The following is a 22,696-nucleotide window of genomic DNA, read 5'->3' on the forward strand; positions in this document are numbered from 1 at the left end:
ATTTACCTTGCCTCGTTTCTACAGGGGGCCAGGGTTATGCTAAAAGGCATGAGACCAAAACATGTCTAAAATTGATTTTTAATTCCGTGGCCCATTCAAAGCTTCTAAAGTTAGTAACATTGAATGAATTTCAGAGCTCTGTTGTAAGGAGTAAGTTGCAACTTCCTTGAATTTGCTGTCAGTCTGCTTTGGGTGGAATAGGGTTCCACAGGTCACGCTCAGTCACATCATTAAGTAACTACAAAAATGACTTCCAGAGAGTGGGTTTCAACAGAAGTAACTATTGCAGGATTTGAATGTCACCAGTCTTGATGAACGCAGTGGTGTGGTCAACCTAAATCTTATACAGGGCACAGAGGTCACCATGCCGGGTGCTTGTGTCAGTGATGAGAGTATTGCTGTGGGGGATTACACTACCAGAAGAGGTAGACATTTTCAAAACTCTGGTTGCTTGTATGAATTTAATATGTAAAAAAAATATATATTGTTTTGTTTCTGTGTATTATTAAGGGGGGAGATGTGTATCCTTATTGTGATGTCATGTTTTCCTATGTTCCTATGTTCCTATGTTCTTGACTTGATGTTTTTTCTTTTGTATGTTAACTTGAGTTCATTTTCCAAGTGTGTTCCCAAGTTCCAAATTCTTGCCTTGGAGGAATGTTGTCTGTTAGGCAGTTGTCTTTGAACAGCAGAAATGGGTGGACGATGCTCGATGGGCTTCTTACCTTGGATTCTTCCTATTAAATTAATGGAACACTTGACATACTTTTTGGAATGAATTTACCTCAACAGTGTGCACATATTCACTGCCATATTCTGGTGTCTCTCCCCTGTTTTCATCAAATACAGTAACATACACTTAAAAAAGCCCTTCGTAGAATCAAAATGTGCAAGTATTAGGAAAGGTTTCATCTGGATTTTCAGAACCCTCTGAAGATAAAAAAAATGGTCACTGGAGAATTTTCAAATAGCCTCTTTTAACTATCATGGTTTTCTTGGTTTTAAAAGTAAAGGTGCATCCACAATATTTCCTTGATTCCTTACAGTAGGGCCTGGAAAAGGCAGAGTTACTTCTCACATCCTGTATCTGCATCATAGGCAATTTGTTTGGCAATGTGTTTTCATTCCTCTTGCCATGTAATAGATGGGGCATTTGGTGAAAGATGTCTGGCATGACCTTCAGGATAACTTGAGTATTGTTCAGGAAAGCACATACATCAGAGGCCAGAGATGTACATTAAAAACTGTGGTGAAAGTAATGTAGAAGTGAATTACTTATTTTGAAAATAGTGTATAAGGTAGGTGTGATTTAGTAATCATAACTAGGTCGCAATAAAAGAGTTCTTATCACATTGTAGTGAAGTGTATGTTTAACTCCTGTGCATGAACTACTTTCATTGATGTGCCTATTTTGCTTTCATAAAATTATCCAAATTCAAATGTGAATATCTAGTTTTGCAATGTTATGACCTGAACTTTGTTGTTCTGAATGTGAAGAAGCAGCTTTGCTGTTTTATGTGTTTTAATAAAAAAGTATTATTTCATCTGTGTACCAAATTATGTATTTAGCAGCCAATGAAATAATGTACAAGTAGGTCTTATTTTGAAATTAGTATTGTAATTGGTGATGCCCAATTTACATTTTAGTGCTAATTGTTTATGTAAACTCATCCTATGAATGTTTGTGTTTGCACACATTATGGGGGAAGCACGAGATATTTTACAGACTTAAGAGATTGTCTTCATTTTTCTACTTGAGAGCTGCTTGTTGCTGAGAGAGGGCCAAATGTCCGTGGTCCTTATTGTTTGTAACTATTTACTATTAATTTAATTATTTACCAGATTCAACACCACATCTCTCTGTATGCTTCTTTAATTTCTTAAAGGCATATTGCATTATCTCATGTATTATGATTTTGTTACTATGCCAATTCACTTAACTCTAATGACCTTTCCTTTCTGTATTATTACTATTATTTGAATGCATCTACAAATACTGAGAACTTGACCATCATTGCTGTTCATGTTTTCTTGATGGTCTTCAATGAGTATTGCTAGACCTGCCATCTTTGGTGTGTTTTTCCCCTGTCTTTTTTGCTTCTGACCTCCTGTTTTTGACTGTGTGCTGCATTTAGTTTTTGCTGGTTTTAGACTCAGCAAACACAACAATGATGGACAGAATGTGGATCAATGTCACACATTCACCCCAGTCCAAAGATCTGGGCCCAAATCCATCGTTTTTCCACTCCACACCACCCTGGGTTAGGCAATGGCGATATGCAAATCAGCGCTGACCCTGTGCCCCATGGGAACAGTCCAGTCCGAACTACAAAAGCCATGTCCTTCCCAGAACGGAAACAAGCATCCGAGGACCGGCCCGGTTTCGAGGTAACACCTCTCATCAGCCCGGCTAGCTTGATTCCAGTGGTGTGGAGGGCCTGGGACTCACGTCTGAGCATCCCCAGTACACTTAGAGCGGTAACTGCAAACACAACAATGATGGACAGAATGTGGATCAATGTCACACATTCACCCCAGTCCAAAGATCTGGGCCCAAATCCATCGTTTTTCCACTCCACACCACCCTGGGTTTTGACTGGGGGAGTGTGTGACATTGATCCACATTCAGTCCATCACTTGTTGTTTTTTGCAATTGCCGCCCTAAGTGCGCTGGGGATGCCCAGACGTGGGTCCCAGGCACTCCACACCACTTGGAGTCAAGCTAGCCGGGCTGAAGAGAGGTGTTACCTCGAAACCGGTCCAGTCCTCGGATGCTTGATTCCGGTCTGGGAAAGATATGGCTGTTGTAGTTCGGACTGGACTGTTCCCATGGGGCAACAGGGTCAGAGCTGATTTGCATAAAGCCATTATCTGACCCAGGGTGGTGTGGAGTGCAAAAAAACGATGGATTTGGGCCCAGATCTTTTGACTGGGGGAGTGTGTGACATTGATCCACATTCAGTCCATCACTTGTTGTTTTTTGCAATTGCCGCCCTAAGTGCGCTGGGGATGCCCAGACGTGGGTCCCAGGCACTCCACACCACTTGGAGTCAAGCTAGCCGGGCTGAAGAGAGGTGTTACCTCGAAACCGGTCCGGTCCTCGGATGCTTGATTCCGGTCTGGGAAAGATATGGCTGTTGTAGTTCGGACTGGACTGTTCCCATGGGGCAACAGGGTCAGAGCTGATTTGCATAAAGCCATTATCTGACCCAGGGTGGTGTGGAGTGCAAAAAAACGATGGATTTGGGCCCAGATCTTTTGACTGGGGGAGTGTGTGACATTGATCCACATTCAGTCCATCACTTGTTGTTTTTTGCAATTGCCGCCCTAAGTGCGCTGGGGATGCCCAGACGTGGGTCCCAGGCACTCCACACCACTTGGAGTCAAGCTAGCCGGGCTGAAGAGAGGTGTTACCTCGAAACCGGTCCGGTCCTCGGATGCTTGATTCCGGTCTGGGAAAGATATGGCTGTTGTAGTTCGGACTGGACTGTTCCCATGGGGCAACAGGGTCAGAGCTGATTTGCATAAAGCCATTATCTGACCCAGGGTGGTGTGGAGTGCAAAAAAACGATGGATTTGGGCCCAGATCTTTTGACTGGGGGAGTGTGTGACATTGATCCACATTCAGTCCATCACTTGTTGTTTTTTGCAATTGCCGCCCTAAGTGCGCTGGGGATGCCCAGACGTGGGTCCCAGGCACTCCACACCACTTGGAGTCAAGCTAGCCGGGCTGAAGAGAGGTGTTACCTCGAAACCGGTCCGGTCCTCGGATGCTTGATTCCGGTCTGGGAAAGATATGGCTGTTGTAGTTCGGACTGGACTGTTCCCATGGGGCAACAGGGTCAGAGCTGATTTGCATAAAGCCATTATCTGACCCAGGGTGGTGTGGAGTGCAAAAAAACGATGGATTTGGGCCCAGATCTTTTGACTGGGGGAGTGTGTGACATTGATCCACATTCAGTCCATCACTTGTTGTTTTTTGCAATTGCCGCCCTAAGTGCGCTGGGGATGCCCAGACGTGGGTCCCAGGCACTCCACACCACTTGGAGTCAAGCTAGCCGGGCAGAAGAGAGGTGTTACCTCGAAACCGGTCCGGTCCTCGGATGCTTGATTCCGGTCTGGGAAAGATATGGCTGTTGTAGTTCGGACTGGACTGTTCCCATGGGGCAACAGGGTCAGAGCTGATTTGCATAAAGCCATTATCTGACCCAGGGTGGTGTGGAGTGCAAAAAAACGATGGATTTGGGCCCAGATCTTTTGACTGGGGGAGTGTGTGACATTGATCCACATTCAGTCCATCACTTGTTGTTTTTTGCAATTGCCGCCCTAAGTGCGCTGGGGATGCCCAGACGTGTGTCCCAGGCACTCCACACCACTTGGAGTCAAGCTAGCCGGGCTGAAGAGAGGTGTTACCTCGAAACCGGTCCGGTCCTCGGATGCTTGATTCCGGTCTGGGAAAGATATGGCTGTTGTAGTTCGGACTGGACTGTTCCCATGGGGCAACAGGGTCAGAGCTGATTTGCATAAAGCCATTATCTGACCCAGGGTGGTGTGGAGTGCAAAAAAACGATGGATTTGGGCCCAGATCTTTTGACTGGGGGAGTGTGTGACATTGATCCACATTCAGTCCATCACTTGTTGTTTTTTGCGGTTTTAGACTCAGGGCACTGTACCACTGCTGACCAGTGCTAAAGTGCAAGTACTCCCTGATTAAATTGTCTTGGTGATTGGTTTATCCATGATTGGCATATTTGATTCACTAGTAAGTCCTTGGTAAAGTGCACAGTGCGTGCCCAGGCACTTTAATTCAAATGCTGCCCGTGGGCCTACAGCACTGGTTGTGCCACCCACAGGAGTAACCCTGCAACAGTGTCTCACATCTGACACAGCAGTGGCTGTGTGTGCAGTTCTGAACTGCCATGCAGACCTGGCAAGTGCAACCACTTGCCAGACCTAAACCTTACCATGTACTACACGTGAGGCATCTCTAAGGTAGGCCCAAATAAACCCCATGGTCAGGGTGCAGTGTATTTAAAAGGTAGGACATGTACTAGGTGTATTTTACATGTCCTGATAGCAAAAAATGAAATTTGCAGTATTTCACTATCGCAAGGACTTTCTCTCCCATAGGGTATCATTGGAGCTGCCTGGTAGCCTCTTAGGCTGTAACTCCCAATCAGGAACATATAGAGGGTTGGAGTTCGGATTCCCTGAACTCACAATTTAAAAATACATCTTTTAGTGAAATTGGTTTTTAAATTGTGTTTTTGAAAATACCACTTATAGACCTGGGTCCTGGCTATTGGACCTACCCCCCCCCCCTTTTGTAATCACCTTTAGAAAGTGGGCATTTTTCTTGCTTTACCATTCGATGCCGCTGCCTGCCGGGAGATTCCAGGCCTGAGGGATGGTGACAGTTGGGCTGTTTGTGCATTCACTCTAGGCAGTCACACACAGGGAGCTGAGGAGTGCCCTGCATATCCTGATGGCCCTTCACCAGGCTGATGGGTCTCCCTGAGCTTGAATGGTGGAAGGAGTTGTCACTGATACCTGAATAGGGCTCAAACTGTCCTCGAACAAAGCTGTCTCCACCCCCCTGTAATATATCTGGAGTCAGGTCAGGGAAAGGCAGGGTCTTGTGCACTACAAAGTTTTTCCCTTTAAATTTGCCAACTCCAAAGTCAGAAATTGGTATAACCACTGGTGCTGTAACACCATAACTTTGGAACAATTCTGGACTAAGAAGACATTCTGCCAGGAACGAGAGCTGGATGCTGGTTACTTTTGTTGTGCTTGCCTGCTGCATACTGCTGCTTCTGTCCTGGGAGTGAAAGGACTGGACTCTGCTTTCTACATTATGCTTTCCAAGGTACTCCGAGGGCTGGTGCGTGCTTACCTCCTGTTAAGAAGACTTCACATACCAATGCCTGGGCTCTTCTGCTGAGAGTCCTGATTTACCGAGTGGTACCAAATCTGACTCCGAAGCGGACCCTGCTGTGTACCTGAAGAATCGATGCACCACCTGCTTTGTGGCTGTGAAATTGACACAGAGCCTGCTCCGCCACCACCACCACCTTGACACAGCATGATGGATATTCAGCGCATCATCCCTGGGCACCAAGTTCTTCATCGACACAGCCCAGTAGTATGGAATGGAAGCTACATGTCTGGAGATCAACACATCACCTCTCATGGGAACCGATGCATCACCTCCCATGGGAGTACGGAACCTATGCATCGCTTGGCTCTTCTCGTGCCTCACCTCCCCTGCGCCTGTTTTCGTCTTAACTTTTGACACATTCCAGGTACTTTGTGCTAAGATAACCGCATCCATGGATCTCTAGGGACCAAACTAATTTTAACTTTGAAAAGTGATATTTACTCGTGTATGTTGGATTTATGTCATTTTGGTTTTGTTTTACTCAGAAAAATATTGGTTATTTTTATAAACTGGTGTGGTGTCATTGTGCAGTGTTTTCACTGTATTACTGTGTGTGTATGTACAGATGATTTATACATTACCTCTGAGATAAGCCTTACTGCTGGTGGCAAGCTACCAAGGGTGTGAGCAGGGGTTATCTTTGCTGAGTAATCCCCTTACCCTGACTAGAGAGAGGGTCCCTATTTGGACTGTGTGCAAACCACTTCCAGCGAGAGACCCCCGTTTCTAACATGTATTAAAGATCCTTATTCTCCCTTTCCTGCCAATTGACCTCCCGAATTATATAGGGGTGGAGTGTCAACAGTAACGCTGAAGCAATGTAAAGGATAAGGGCCTAACTTCAATATATTGAAAAGGCTACACCATAAACAATTCATCAAGACAGGTTTTCACCACTCTTGCACACAACCTTCTTTCCCAGACTCCTTCGATCTGACAATCAGGATATTATGATTGACCCAGTTGAGCATCTCTGCTGGATTCATTATAAGGCCAAATAGCATAGGTTGTCCGGACTTTAAAGAGTGATGATTCTGTGTCCCAATCAGGAATGGAGACTTTCAGCTAAGAATTCAAATTTTTTATGCTCCATATGTGCTTGGAGCTGACTAATCACCACCTTGTTCAAATTTTTTGGCAAAATTGAAGATTATTTATTTTTTTGCAAACTTTTCCTGCATCAGAAGAATAATATGTTATGTTTTTCCTGAAGGTAATGACTATTGCTCAGTTTATTGTTCAAAAAATGAAAATTCTAGCTAGGGAGCAAATAATGATTCCCTGAACACTTTTGACAATGATTGGTAAATGAGTGCATATTTGGTGGTAGTTGCACGAAGTACATCAATAGTAGTTCCTGATGGATTACAGTGCTATCAGAATTGGATCAGATTGTCTCTGTAGTTTGCAATAAAAAGGAGATATTTGGAGCCAATTGCCTGTGGGGGGGGAGGAGCCCTAGGATTCTTGCTATAAAGGCGTTGCTTGACTACAGCAGTGCAGGATTTTCTGACAATGCAAGGGAGCTTTAAACCCCAGGGTTCATTTGGAGCCAGTTTCCTGAGGGAGAGGAGCCCATGATTCATGCTGCTTGACTGCTGCAGAATGGGACACGCACAACTGTGCCCAGGCAAAGATAAGGCCTGTCATCGTCCTGTGGCGGCTGGGTTGGACCACCCCACTTGACTCTGCTATGAAATGGTGATATTACCTCAACTCAGAAGTTGAGAATACAATCACAAACCGAAAACATTGTTATATTGAAGAGTGTTCATTTATATGCATGAATTGGAAACACTCAAAGGATAACATGTTAAAGAGCATCCCCAACTGCATGCTATGGGTAAGCGGAACACTAAAATACACAAAAAAGTGATGGCTGGAATGTTTGACTTAATCTCAGCCACAGGTGATTACTCGGGCCTAGCACATTCATCGTTATTTTGCACACCGTGTCTCTCCAGCTATATGCAAATCAGTATTGACTGCTCCAATTGGAACAGCTCAGCCCAAACAGCCAAACCAAGTTTGGGTATACGTGTCCCACTTGAGGCAACACACTAAAGTATACAAAAAAAGGGATGGATTGAATGCTTTAATTAATCATAGCCATTGGTAATTACTCAGGCTGCATCCCAATCTATCTTTATTTTGCATACCATGCCACCTCAGTTTGGACCCAGCTATTTGCAATCATTATAAATCCTGCTCAAATAGAAACAGTCTAGCCTGCACTACCAAACCAGGTTCCATTGAACTGGCACACAAGCAATCCAGGCCAAGTTTCACCCTTGTTATGGGTTCAGCAACCGGGTATAGCTTGGTTACAGTGACACAGTGTACAGGGAACCCATGGCTGGGCATACCCGTCCCACTTAGAGCAACATATGAAAGTATAGAAAAAGTGATGGATGGAAAGCTTAAATGAATCTCAGCTACTAGAAAGTACCTGGCCCTCATTCCAATCCATCATTATTTTCACACAATGCCACCTCGGTTTAGACCCAGCTAAATGCAAATCAGTCTTGACCAATGTTAGAAATGGGGTTACTGGCTGACTGGGGTGTGAGTCCTGGTCAAGCAGCAACCATAATCCTAATCAGGGTAAGAGAAGTAAACCCAAATTAACCTGTATTCCACACCCAGAAGCTTGAGACAGAGCAGGCAGGCTTAACTTTGAGGCAATGTGTAAAGTATTTGTGCCTACCTTCAAAGAGTAAAACAGTGAAAACCCCACACAAAAGATCCCACACCAGGTTACACAAACAGAGCAAACTTTTATAAATAAACAAAGACCAAAATGGCAAGAATCAGTAGAACTGGAGTTATGAATTAAAAAGAAATTAATGGAAATATAGCGCTTAAAAGCATTCTTTCTAAAGTTTTGTGCTAAAAGTCCAGTTTGCACCGGAGAGTATTGCCGGGAGTAACAAGGGGGTTGTAGGTGGCGGTCAGCATGGCGCGATGAGCAGTCCATGCAGGGCAGACTTGCAGGCTAGAGCTTCGCATTGGCAGGCTTCTGCGGGCTGTCGGTGCTGCTGTGTCAAGAGATGGGCTGGCAAGGCTTGCACTGATTTTTGGTTTGAGGGGTTTTTGTTCTGGTACAAACGGGACCGTTCGCGGTCACAAGAGTCCAAAAGCTTGATTTTCAGAGTTTGAGATCCACACTTAAAGTCAGGATTTGAGAGGCACCACTTGCGGGTCAGGAACTCGCTGACTACTGTTCCAGGAGCTGTTGGGGAGCCTTTTATATTCCTGACACTCAGATCAGGAGGCCAGCAGACTAGCCCATTGAGTCCCTCCGGGGTCCTGGGTTCAAGATGAAGTTGCAGGTCCAGTTCTTCTTCTCCATACAAACGGGCATCAGGCAGCAGGTCAGAAGGTCCTTCGAAGTAGCAATCCAGCAGAGTGGCAGTCCTTGTAGCAGCAGAGCAGTCTTTCATCCTGGCAGAGGAAAGTGCAGAGAGAAGGTATTTTAGTTGTAAATACCAGTTTTCATTTTGGTGATTCACTTTAGTTTATTTATGAAGGGCAGCAATAAGCAGACACTGGTTTGACATCAGAAACTTTGTGCACATCATTGAACTTTGCAACTTTTTACTATCTTTGGCACATATGGTCATTTCTTCATTTCTTGTGGTGAGAGTGTTTTAATCTCTGGTCTTTTAGGCATGAGGGTTCACTCTTTATTCACCTTTTTGATTTTTCTGAGTTGGTCTAAGGTGTGTGTTACTCTAAATTATCTCAGTTCTTCACGCAGAAATAGTATTCTTTAACATACATTTGACCGCTTGATTAAGTTGTTTGATGAGATCATTTAATACATGGATAAGTGATATTTCCTCCCCCACATTATTGTACATTTATATTTTTTACAGCGGCCCATGAAGAAGGTACAGAGATCCCAAAATGCATTGGGCAATACTATACATTTGAAACAACACAAATTCCTGTAACTGAAACTATTATTTGGTTAATTAGGCCATTCCTTCTTTGATTTACATTCATTGTTCATTGTTGAATACATCAATATGAAATGTTAAGATGAATGAACATTAGGAGTGACATACTGTTCCTGAATTGTCACATTAAAAATGAATACAGAAGATTAAGGTGGTGAGATATATTTTTTGATAGAGCCTTAGAGCTGTGCGGCCAACTTACAAGTGGCTTGTGTGACATGAAGCAGTGAAAAGGTTTATTTTGCCAGGTCAGCATGGCAAGTTAACACTGCCCACATTGGCCCTGCAATAGCAGGCCTGAGACATGTTAAAAGGAATACTTAATTGGGTCGCACAATCAATGCTGCAGGCCAACTAGTATCACTTACAGGCTCTGGGCACATGTGCACTTTACTAGGGACTTATAAGTAAATTAAATATGCCAGTTGGGTATAAGCACGTCACCTTGTTTTAGGAAAAGAGCACAATCACTTTTGCACTGGTTAGCAGTAGGAAAGTGTGCAGTGACCTAAGGCCAGCAAAAATGAAGTCAGCAAAAACATCAGGTCTGAAGGCAAAAGATTAGGCGGAAACCAATTCAAGGATGCCAGGTCTAACAGCCATGCTCTGATGGGTACAGTCCATCCCGAACTGCCAAGCCAGGTCCTCTTTGAACCGGAACACAAGCAACCCAGTACCAGTTTCTCCCTTGCAATAGGCTCATCAGCCAGGTACAGCTTGGTTCCAGTGACAGTGTTCATGGGACCCACTCTGCAGAAGGGAAGGACCTTGTCTCCCAAGATTGAGCGCTGCACTTTGCCAGCACTGGGTGCTGTCTCGAGTCCTGTGATATAACCATCATCGCCAAGCCCAAGTTGATGCAGCAAAACTAAGGGAAACCTTCCTGACATGTTGCCATGGCAAAACACACAAGTGTGTTTTACTGTTCACCCTATGTGGGAAGGGTATGCCCAGACGTGGGTCCGGCGCTCACTAAGCCACTGGAGTCAAGCTATCCTGGCTGAAGATGGCTGATAGCCAGAAACCGGTCATAGGATGCCTGATTCCGGTCCGGGGAAGACATGGCTTGGCAGTTCAGGCTGGACTGTTCCCATGAGGGACAGGGTCAAGTCTGATTTGCATAAGGCCATGTCTGAACTGGGGTGGCTTGGTGAGCAAAATAACAATGGAGTAAACCCAGACCTGTGACTGGGAGTGAATGTTTTGCCATTGTGCAACATTCCGTCCATCATCTTGTGTGTTTTGCTGTTCACTCTATGTGGGAAGGGTATGCCCTGACGTGGGTCCCGTGCTCACTAAGCCACTGGAGTCAAGCTATCCTGGCTGAAGACGGCTGATAGCCAGAAACTGGTCCTAGGATGCTTGATTCTGGTCCAGGGAAGACATGGCTTGGCAGTTCGGGCTGGACTGTTCCCATGAGGCACAGGGTCAAGACTGATTTTCATATGGCCATGTCTGAACTGGGGTGGCTTGGTGATCTAAATAACAATGGATTAAACCCAGATCTATGACTGGGGGTGAATGTTTTGCCATTGTGCACCATTCCGCCCATCATCTTGTGTGCTTTGATGTTGCCATGGCAACCAGGTTTCCCTTGACTACCTGATGGTGTGCACGCCTACAGAGAAAGATCAGCTTGACCTCGTCAGCCGCGCCAAACAACCAAGGGCAATTCAGCATGGCTTGGTACTGCACCACGTTGTCAACATGGAGGGTACCCTGTTACGTAGGACCACTCCGTCTACAAAAGGTCCTGTGACCTGGGTCAGGACCCCTGAGGTCCACTGAGATCAGCCTGTGCGGTGGCTCATAGTTCCTCATCCTTGCATGTTTGCGTGCAACTATTTTACTGCATATTATTGGCCAAATCCTAATTGAGGGAGTCAGCGCTCACATGGTACGCATACTCTACCTGCCAGGATCCCTGTTTAATCACTTTGGTCTGGTGGGACCCCACCATAGGCAGCAGTCATATGTGCTTCTTTCCAGCTCTCCTTATGAACATTCCTGGTTTTTCCCTAATGGAAGCATATCCATTCCTAGCACTGTGATTTTCCATGCCTATTTTTGAAGCATCATAACTTGAGAATCACTGATCGAATTCCTACTGTTTTGATCTTGCTTCCCTCAATGTGAAGAGTACTATCTTTGAAACATTATAATTTTGAAACGTATCCAACGTATTTTTATCATTCTAGTCTAGTTTTGAAGATTGAGTTGTTGTGTCTGTGTGTGTTGCCCAAATTCTTTACACATTGCTTCTGTTGATAAGCCTGCCTGCTCTGCACCAAGGTACCTGAGGGTGAGCACTGATTAACTTCATTGTGTATCTAGCTTCCCCTGACTAAAGTGGTTGGTTCTGCATGGCCTGGATATTTACCTTAGCCATTCAGAAACATAATTTCTAACACATGGACATGTATATTTATGAGGACAAAAACACATAACACAATACCCAAAGTACAAACATATACTGTAATACCTGGAGTAATGTGTGATTACACCTCAAGACCATAACAACAAACAAACACAGATGTGCTCAGACATTTCCACAAATTGCTAATACCTTCATGCACACAAAAGAAAATACGCAGTTACCATTTGTGTACTATTTCATCCCATTTATTTAATCACACCATCATACTAGCTGTGACATGGCCACCCACATATGTATATATGTGAAGGTAATGGTGAATACTAAGAATAAGTGAGTACAGTCCGTTGGGAGAAAAGATTAAGATAGTACCCTAACTTTTGAATTTGATATTTGTGTAGGTTTTGTGTTGAAGCCTCTATTACACTCCTGTCAACTCTAACCTCTCTTTAACTTTAGCTTTTTTTCTGATTTAAAAAGTGACATCATTGATTAATCTTAACTTTCTATTTTATTTTTTGTTGTTGTGGTGCACGTAATTGTTCCTTTACTGTGTCTGCTTTCTGCATGAACGCTTTCAATTAAATGGAAGCTTTGGTTCAGCACAACCACAGCTTATCTATGTGTCTTTGATTGAGGCCACACTTCACCTGAAAAAAAAAATTTGTTAGACAGTTCAATTTTGAGGGCCAATCAGTCTTTTAGCACTTATTTTGGTGACACCACATGTGGGTACATTGTTAAATAATAATATAAAAAACAGTCGAAAGGTTGAATTAAAACACATTGATATATAATCATACATATTCTTTACAAAGGTTCAGTAGCAGGATGGAAGAACTGACAGTCATGTCGCAGCACTTGGTGTGTTGGGTACAGACGCTGAATTTGAACAATTCACTACGCAGTGAATGCATATTTAGTTTAGAGCTAGGAGTGGAACCACAAATACCGAGAAATGTTGTCTACATAAAAAAATATCTTTACTTCATGGAAAATAAATAAAATTTGATTAGCAGAAACAGCCAAAATCATAATATAATTTGTAAGACAAAAAGATGTTTGTTTTTGGCCCAGTGTATCTGGGAGGACTTGCCTGGTAAAGATAGGGACAAGGAGAGCTTATGGTAGTGTTTAATATTTTCTTAAGGTATGCAAGAGTGGAAAGCAAGGTTAAGTCAATGTCATTGTGCAGGAGATGGTCTAATCTGTGAAGGACAACTTGAATTATTTTTTGTTGAATTTAGTGATCATCGTATGCCAGTATGTTAAATTGTTGGTTAATTAAGGTTTGTTATTTACTATTGTTTTGGAAGTTAAATCCAAAGAGTTTTGAAGTATGAAAGCTCTGTTGCCCATATAAGGCACAAGAAGCGTAAGGCAGAGGCCAATTGGGTTGGTTACTTTGAAGCCTTTCTTGACTTCTAGGGGAGGTCTAAATTCTGAACATTCTATTGCAGTGAAAGAACGAACTGGTGTTAACATTTTGGAACAGTACCATCAGATTTGTTTCAAAATTGTTTTTGAAGATAGTAGAAAATGAACAGGTGCCACTGACAAGTGTCAGTTTGAAAGAACACCTGTGATACATAAGACGATGTTTAAAACAACAGTGGGTGCAATTAACGGGCTTAAACATAACATTTAAAGTGAAAGAGTATGCCATACTAATTAAACACAAGCTTAGTTAAATTAAAGTTTTTTGGGGGAATGAGAGGTTGAAGTGCCTAATTCTATGGCAAAATTAGAATTTACCTTCTACACTTGTAATACCAGTTTTATATGCGGCATATAGCAAGTGTAAAAAATATTCTAGCCAATTGCTTTCCTCATTTGTTAATTGCATGTGGAGAAATGGTAGACAGGAACATTTAAGATGGGGAGTGTGTGGTTCTCAGATTGATCTTGAGTTGGGCAACTGTGTTTCTGAAGAACAGTAGTTATTAGCAGTAGTAGCTTGTGAAAAAGTCGGAGAAAATGTCATTATGGGGTTAATAATTCTCCAAAGTCCATAATGTGGGTAAATGTGTGTATCGTTATGTAAAAGTGCAGAGGAGTTATCCTTGTACTGTGGTATTTTGCTGTGTGGTGACAGATCTGTTCATTCTGAGAAGTTGATGAGTAAAGTGATGTAGATGGCCCTTGAGGGCAATATAGACATATTAACCTAGTATTGAGCCAAAGTGGAGTATTGTGTTGATGCACCACAAGGAACAAGCTACTAATTTGTCGTCTTTGCATTTTGGAAGCTAGAACTGGTGTGTTGGGGGCCACACAGTACCATACCAGCTAATCAGTACTATTCTGTGGCTGTGGTAGACGTTTACACTAAGGGATTTGAAGTTATGTTCATTTTAGAGCTTCTAACTTATGGTGATACTATGCTATTTTGGCATTGCTGAAAGGGATGATTCCCTCAAGGATATCTTTCAGACAATATGTGAAGTTAATTTCACAACACCTGTAAACATTGTTCATGAAGTAATTGGGATGGTATTTATGTGTAGTGCTTTATCATTTTCAAGCCAATTGCTTAATCGAAAGAAAAAAGTCTTTGTGAAGTCGATTTAGTGTGCAGTTGTCTTAAGATTATTTTGGTGGTAGGATTGAAAGTGATATCGGGGCACATTAAACAACTCTTCAGTCTTCAACATGATGATCTCCTTTCAAACTTTTTAGTGTAATAAACAACTCTATTTTGCACCATGGTTTGATGAAGAAACGTATTGGGTAGAAAATTGTTGTTCAGAAGCTGGATAAGAATGTTAGACGAAAAATTTAACAAATGAAGGTAAAAATAGATATATCAGGATATTGTTTAATGGTTTCAGATTTGCTGTTGAAGACATGGTACCTGTCCAGGATGCAATACATGAAAGAATGTACTTGCCGAAGTATATGGAAATCGTCAATGTGCACCAGGTTAAAGAATATTCTATTATGGTGTTTGATAATGAATGGTGGAATGGGGAAAGGATGACAAAGCTTGATAAGGGAATTCTAATTGATTATGGTAATAAGTGAGGTAGGAGTTCATTGGTCTAGCTAGTTACAGATGACCAGTCCGTTTTTTTGTATTCTCTAGGTATTCAGTCTTACAAAGCTTTTCGTTTGTGTATACATTTTGTTTTCTTGGTGTGTTCCTGGGGTCTGAGTAGTATTTGCCTATTGGGTGCCTTTGTCTGGACTTGGATTCATGCACAGATTTTCACTTAACTTTGTAAAACGAGTTTCTAAGCTTTTGCTTATTCTGAAACATGGAAGTTATGGCCAGATAAATCTATATTTTTGGGCTGAGGGCATCCATAAGATTTGTCAACGATCTTGCCCTCCCCCAGTTTGAAGAAAAAATGGCTTCTTCTCTTATATATCAGAATAAATATTGACAGTCTGACAGCAAATACCGAAACATGATTATCAGGATAGCTGTAATGGCAAGGTACATCACTTTATGCACTCATGAAGATGTGCTTATAGGAACTGAGAACGAAAAGGTTTGTTTTATTCCTAACAGGGTGACAGGTGGCCATTTGAGAAGCCATTGGGTCCTGGCCATGTGATGGGTTTGAGGGCCTTAACACGTCCGCGAAAGTCTTCTCAAGCAGGCAGTGCCATTTAGAATATGTTATGGCCAAGTTAATAGGTAAAAGGGACAGTAAACAATCTACTCCCAGTCTGGAATGATAGTCATGCTTCACACCACCATGACTCATGGCATTTCTTTCATGTGTTCTTTAGAGTTTTTATATATATTGGTATGGTCATTTCTCTCTGATCATTTCCCCCTAGAACTGTTTGTGTAAGTTTAGGAGAGACCATGCAAGCACAAAGCATTAAATATGTGTTAAAGCTATTCCTGCCTTCCACTGAAGCGCAGCTTGAACTTTAAATTCTTCGGCACACAGCTTAATGCATAACTAATGCTCTAAGTGCCAAATATTCACCCAATACATAATTTTCTTCCCAATGTGCCTTAATGCATTTTTTCTTACATTAATATTCTTCATACATGATTCTATATTCCTCAGACCAAGAACGGAAAGAAAGTATAATGCAAAAATTGCAATTTATTCATACTAATGGCCTTTCTTCATGCTCACAGGGTTCGAAACACCTAGGGATTTGCTCGCATACTTCTATTTTTATGCTGCAGTCCCTGAAGTTTTCTTTTTAAATAATTTGAAAAACAGACTGTTCATTAAACCGATAGTTGCAAATGTGATGTGCACAAAGGTAAAGCGTTCTCAGAGTATTCACAGGGTGAGAAAGTGCATTTGACATTTTATGAGCATACAGGAAGATTACTGTTTAAGTTAATGCAGCTTTAATTCATATTCTGAGAAAATAAATATTCAGCAGGTTTCTTGGGGTTATCAATGTCTCTTTTGCACATTTCAGCAATGAAAGACGTTGTGATGAACATATTAAATACCAAAACCCGCACTTTTTTCCCCGACGGAATTATGATTGTTCACCATTAAAGCATTTTAAATCAGCAACTTTTTTTCCGAAAAGGGACCATGGTTTGCAAATGTTCGAACATTCCTAGACCTAAGAGAAGACAAATCCCCTAAACAACCATGATGTAATCACTTAACTTTATGCCTCGTTCAGCTAAATGTGACTATCTTTTGGAGTTTTTCTGATGGTTTCAAGAATAGGCTTCCCCTTTATACTTATGTGTAATTGGTATTCTAAAAAAAAAGTTGGGTTACAGATTACAACTGGTCTGTGCCACTTAATTTGTTTTTTGAATGACATATTTCAATTTCATATTAATCTACAAATACATTTGAGAACCTCTCATGCCTGAATTAAACAGATTGACGTATTGTCTATTATGTCAAGAAGGTTTCATGCTAAATTCCATAGAGCTTTCCTGATGGATTCTTCCAACTATAGATTATATACATATAAACACCACCCCTGTCCATCTACATCATGTGTTTTTTTCACCATGTTTGTACTTAGATCTAGAGCTCCATTCCCTTTTGCGTGGGTTCATAAATTCTTTCACATTCTTTTTCCAATGTGCATGAGAATGATGTCCTCACCAAAGAAAATAGAGTTCAAACCGTTCTGTGAGTGTTAAAAACTCATGTGGGTGATAGACCCGCACAATGTGTGCCTCTGGTGTTTGGGCACAACTCCAAGTAGAGCAAATAATGTACCCTGATGCCCCCGAAGTCTATCTGGGATCGTGAAGCAAAGCAGTCCATTGTAAAAAACTTAAAGAAGTCAGGGACTTTGGGTAGGTGTGTCACAAAAGTGACGCAACTCCAGCAATGTGTATTTTCACATGGGCAAGTCCCATGTTGTCAATGCCTGCGTCAGTCTTACGCCTGCCATGAAGCAGGCTTAAGATTTTGACGCAGTAGCGGCCAAGAAATGGCACAGTGAATTCTTATAGATTTCACTGCGTCACTTCCATGACCCTTTCTTGCATGAAAACGCCCCCCTTGCATACATTATACCTGGCGCAGGTATAATGTGGCGCAGGGGTTTACAAAGTGACGCATGTACCTAGATGCGTCACTTTGTAAATATGGCGCAACAAGGCGCATTTTTTACGCCACTGGTGCGTCACAAAAAGTGACGCACCGGCGGCGTAAAAGTGACGCACAGCCTCTTAAATGAGGCCCATGATTTTTATTGAAAATGAGTGTTACTTTGTTATTTTCCCTGACGAGGTTAGTTCGTAGCACAGAACGAATACACACACATTTTACTGCTCTCTCTTAAAAATATATGTTTTTGCGACATTTTACAGGATGAACCTAGCTCTGGAATGGACCCCTGCTCTAAGAGATACTTATGGAAAACAATCCTAAAGGAAGTACAGGATGGGTGTGCTGCTGTCTTAACATCACACAGGTATCCCGAAATGTACTTGTTGTGCTAATATTACTGTGATAACATTTTCCATTCTGTAAAATCAATGCATGTGTTTAATTTAACTTATCACATCTATAGTTTGGTCTTCACCCACATCGTATGTGCAGGAGCATAATTCTGATTGATACTTCTACCTGCCCATTCCTCACCTTGTAAACATCCCCAGGACTGGATCTGAAAATGTTGTTTTTACTCTCCGGCGCATTGGGTACCACTTCCGACATAATGCCATCTGAGCCATATTGTGCCAACTTTGCGCCTTGATCTGTTTCCCTTGTCCCCACATTTCAACTCGGACCCGAAGGTGCTCTCCATGTCGTATATTCTTAAAAAAAAGAAAAATATATTTTGCGGTGTCAGGCAAGATGCCACCACCCAAAAAATTGCGTTGATGCCCTCTCAGGCTCTGCAATGGACATATGTTCATGTTGGGACACTCAGGCGGTGTGCCTGTGTTGCTTGTAACCCAAGCATGACTTCCTTCTTGTGGGGTCAATGCAGCCGTATGCATGCAAAAGCCATCAAACAGCAGGATGCCTAGTTATTCATAGTACGTACGGGTGATGAGTTCTGGACTCTGCAACGGTTGTACCCAGTTTAAGACCAACGCTAAGATCATCACCCTCTTCTAAATTGTCAAAGAAAAAAAGACCATTATAAAAAAAGGTGCAGGTAAGACAACTCCACACCCAGATGCTGCTCTGGCACCAAACCTTCTTCTAGCATCTTCAAATTTTCTGACAAAATGCACCCAAACACTGATGGGATGGCTCAAATGGTGATGCAAAGCTTCCCAAAAACTTAAAAGATCAGGTGGTCAAGGACAGGCAGGTTACTCTGAATCAGATCCTCAGAGCAGGCCTGGACATCATGGATTCAGTGGCAAGGCCTATAGGGTTCGTCTGCAGTGCTGAGGAGACACGCTCAACTTCACTCTGTGGGCTTCTTGGTGGAGGTCCAGACAAGTTTAATGGACATGCCTTTTGAGCTGTCTTGCCTCTTTGGCGACAAAACTGTCTCAGTCCTTGAGACTACAGCCTATTCCTTGAGGCTCAGATTCCCTTTCTGTCAGTTCAACATTTAGTTCTGCTAAATTCATGGTAGTTCAAAAGGTTCGCCATTTTGACACCATCAACCTTTTCAGTCCATCCAGCAGCCAATCTAGTTCCTATGTCAGCATAGATGTCATGGCAAATCTAAGGACAGGCTAGGATAGCAGCCTTTTTCCTCCTCTTCCTCCTCTGCACCATCTGTGAAGAGGCTTTAGTTTCCCATTGAGGGAGCATGAGTGTCCTATGGGAGGAAGGGTGCCGCTTCATCTAGAGGCCTGCTTGGCTTTTATGACGGCCCAGTGTATCGTACAAATTGAAGAACGGAGCTATGCCCCTTCTTTCCACCAAAAAACTCCTTCCATTCCCCAAGTTCCTGCCTCTGAGTCAAGTGAACAAATTCACATTCTCCAGCAGTTGGTGGTAGCGCTGTTGCAGAAGGGGCAGTGGAGCTGATCCCCGAGCCAAAGATTGGGATGGGATGTTAATCTATGTTATGTTATGTTTTGTTATGTTATGTTTGTAGGAAGCTGACTGTGTATATACACTGTACCAAAATAAGGAATAGTGTGCACAGAGTCCATTGGATCCCCAGAGGCTAAAGTAAGTAACACTAATGCTCTCTTTTGTGGGAGTGTTGGCGGGCAGTTAGGCTTATCAGAAGGCAGTGCTCAGCATTTGTTGTACATACACAGGCAAGAAATTATTAAAACACTCAATGACTAAATCCAAGACCAATGGTTTGTAAGAGTATTACTTTTTGTATATTTCTTTTTAATTTCTTTTTATTGAACATTTTCCAACTGAACAAAAGAAAAAAATATCCCCAGTCGTTCACAGCAGTGTACAGTACATTCGGCACACGTTCACAGCATCATATTACATCATATATTGGCAGTTAGTGTTACACATCAATTTCATCCTAGTTTACAGTTGAATTGATTCTTGGACATTTCAGACCTATGTGGCAGCATGTAATATATACGTAGGGTGGTTAAATTCCTACTACACTAATATCCTTATTTGCCAGCATATGCGCCAGAACAGGGACCCACTTATGTCTTTAGCTTCTCATCGGGTCAGGGTTCCCCCATTCGTCCTTGTGTTTTCAAGACCCCGTGCTATCCTGTCTGTTTGTGGTGACCCCTGTTTCATCTGATGTGGAAATAAGGTAAGCTTTCAGGGGATCCCATGAATCTCTTGGCCTGGAGGTAGGTGGGAGTAATTCTGCATACGTAACGTAAATGATTGTTCCTGCCACAATATAAGATCTTGCAGCCAGTCTTTGAATTTAGGGACCCGACCCCTACCCCATTTACATGTAACTTTGCGTTTTGCTATCAGAAATCCTAGAGTCAAATATTTCTTATGTGCAGTGTCAACTCCATCTGTCTAACCTAGTATGGCAGTTAACGGAGATATCTGAAGTGATGTGCCCACCATCTGTGACATAGCTTTGAATATATGTTGCCAGTATTCATATATCACTGGGCATTCCCAAGCCAGGTGTAAAAATCCAGCCCTGTCTCTTCCGCACCTCGCACATTTGTCATTATCCGGTAGCTGAAATTTATGCAGTTTGGCGGAGGTGTAGTATAAACAATGTAAAAACTTATGGTCGATCAGTCTTAGCCTGCTAATGGCTGTGATAGCATATTACAGCAAAATTCCCACTACTTGTCTGAAACTGTTGCGCCAAGGTCAGATTCCCATTATGAGCGTGATGATGATTTGTAGGGTTTAGGTGCTTTTTGTGTGTTGTGGTGGATAAGCAAAGTCACATGTTGGGGTGGTTCGGTTTGCAGTAGCTCATGTTGTGGTGGAAGAACTTGACGTTCATGTGGAAATTCTGGTGTGGCATCCCGGACACTTTGTCTGAGTCTGACAAACATAAATAATTCCATGTGGGTATGATGTCATTGAAGAACTGTTCCCTTGTTGGGAATCACCCATCTACCTATAGATCTCTTCATCTCGTTATTTGGAGTTTTTCTAGCAACTGTCTACATTGTCTTTCGTAGTTGACCTGTAAGTCCAGGTAGTGCACCAGGGGCAAACGGGGAGAATATAGCACCTGTCTGTCCAGCCTGGTGGCTATTTTCCTCCAAGCATAGTTGGTGCATGCAACTGTAGTGGGATTCGCATCCCGCTTTTGAGGTGCATGAAAATGAGACCAGTCACAGGAGTGGGATCTGTGTATCCCATTTCGACTGCTAGGTGTTGCATAAAGGGGGGTGGATTGAACCAGTTTGTCGCATAGTGTGCTTGTGCGCAATAGTAATAGAGTTCAAGATCCGGTACGTCAAACCCCCGTGAAAAAGGGAGAGTCAATATTTCCCCTTTGAGTCATGCTTGTCCACCCCCTCCCATACTAGCTAGATCATTTGCATTCTTAGAGCTCTGTAATATGGTTTCCCATGATTATGTGGGATGTTTGTAAATAGGTCGAGCATTTTGGGCAATATTACCATTTTTACTATTGAAATCCACCCCGCCATGGACATAGGCATTGCTATCCAGCGAGTGATGGAGTCTGTGAGGTTATCTAGGTTCTTACCATAGTTAGTACGCATAGTTCTCTTTTGTCTCTAGTGAGCCGTCAACACCGTCTGCCACCACACACTAAGAACACGCCTCCAAGAATCCGGAGTCCAGGAGTAGACCCTGGACTGGACCACGTCCTTCCTCTCTGGCAGAACCCAGAGAGTCCGCCTCCCACCCTTTTGTTCCGAAGCCACCGACATCATCTGCGGCGTACCCTAGGGCTCATCCCTCAGCCCAACCCTGTTCAACATCTACATGGCCCTCCTCGCACAAGTGGCCTGCCAGCACAACCTGTACATCATCTCCTATGCCGACGACACCCAGCTCATCCTCTCCCTCACCAAGGACCCGCACACCGCCAAAACCAACCTCCACGAGGGAATGAAGGCCGTCGCTGAGTGGATGAGGAGCAGCCGCCTAAAACTGAACTCGGACAAGACGGAGGTCCTCATCCTCGGCTCCACCCCCTCGGCCTGGGACGACTCCTGGTGGCCGACCAAACAGGGAACAGCACCGACACCCACGGACCACGCAAGCAACATAGAATTCATCCTCTTCTCCTCCCTCTCCTTGTCGAAGCAGGTCAACTTCATCTCCTCCTCCTGCTACAACATCCTCCGCATGCTTCGCAAGATCTACAAATGGATCCCGACCAAAACCAGAAGAACAGTGACCCAAGCCCTCGTCTGCAGCAGGCTGGACTACGGCAATGAACTCTATGCAAGAATCCCAGCCAAATACCTACGACGGCTGCAACGCATCCAAAACACCTCCGCCCACCTGTCCTCAACACCCCTCAGCGCAGCCACATCACCCCCCACTTAAGAGACCTGCACTGGCTCCTCGTCAACAAGAGGATCACCTTCAAGCTCCTCACCCACACACACAAAGCGCTCCACAACACCGGACCTGCCTACCTGAACAGTAGACT

The 22,696-nt window shown here is 43.2% G+C and overlaps 1 protein-coding gene across 1 annotated transcript in view; it reads left to right on the forward strand.

Annotated features, from left to right (window-relative positions):
• The window catches only part of ABCA13 (ATP binding cassette subfamily A member 13), a 2,470,580-nt gene that overhangs the window by 2,294,594 nt on the left and 153,290 nt on the right, over positions 1 to 22,696 (forward strand). Inside the window, exon 50 of the mRNA XM_078686273.1 lies at positions 18,048 to 18,151. Within this exon, the coding sequence (XP_078542399.1) occupies positions 18,048 to 18,151 (104 nt within the window). The remainder of the gene's footprint in view (positions 1 to 18,047; positions 18,152 to 22,696) is intronic.

This window comes from Lissotriton helveticus, chromosome 4_1 (genome assembly GCF_964261635.1).
Source record: "Lissotriton helveticus chromosome 4_1, aLisHel1.1, whole genome shotgun sequence".
Classification (NCBI taxonomy): domain Eukaryota; kingdom Metazoa; phylum Chordata; class Amphibia; order Caudata; family Salamandridae; genus Lissotriton; species Lissotriton helveticus.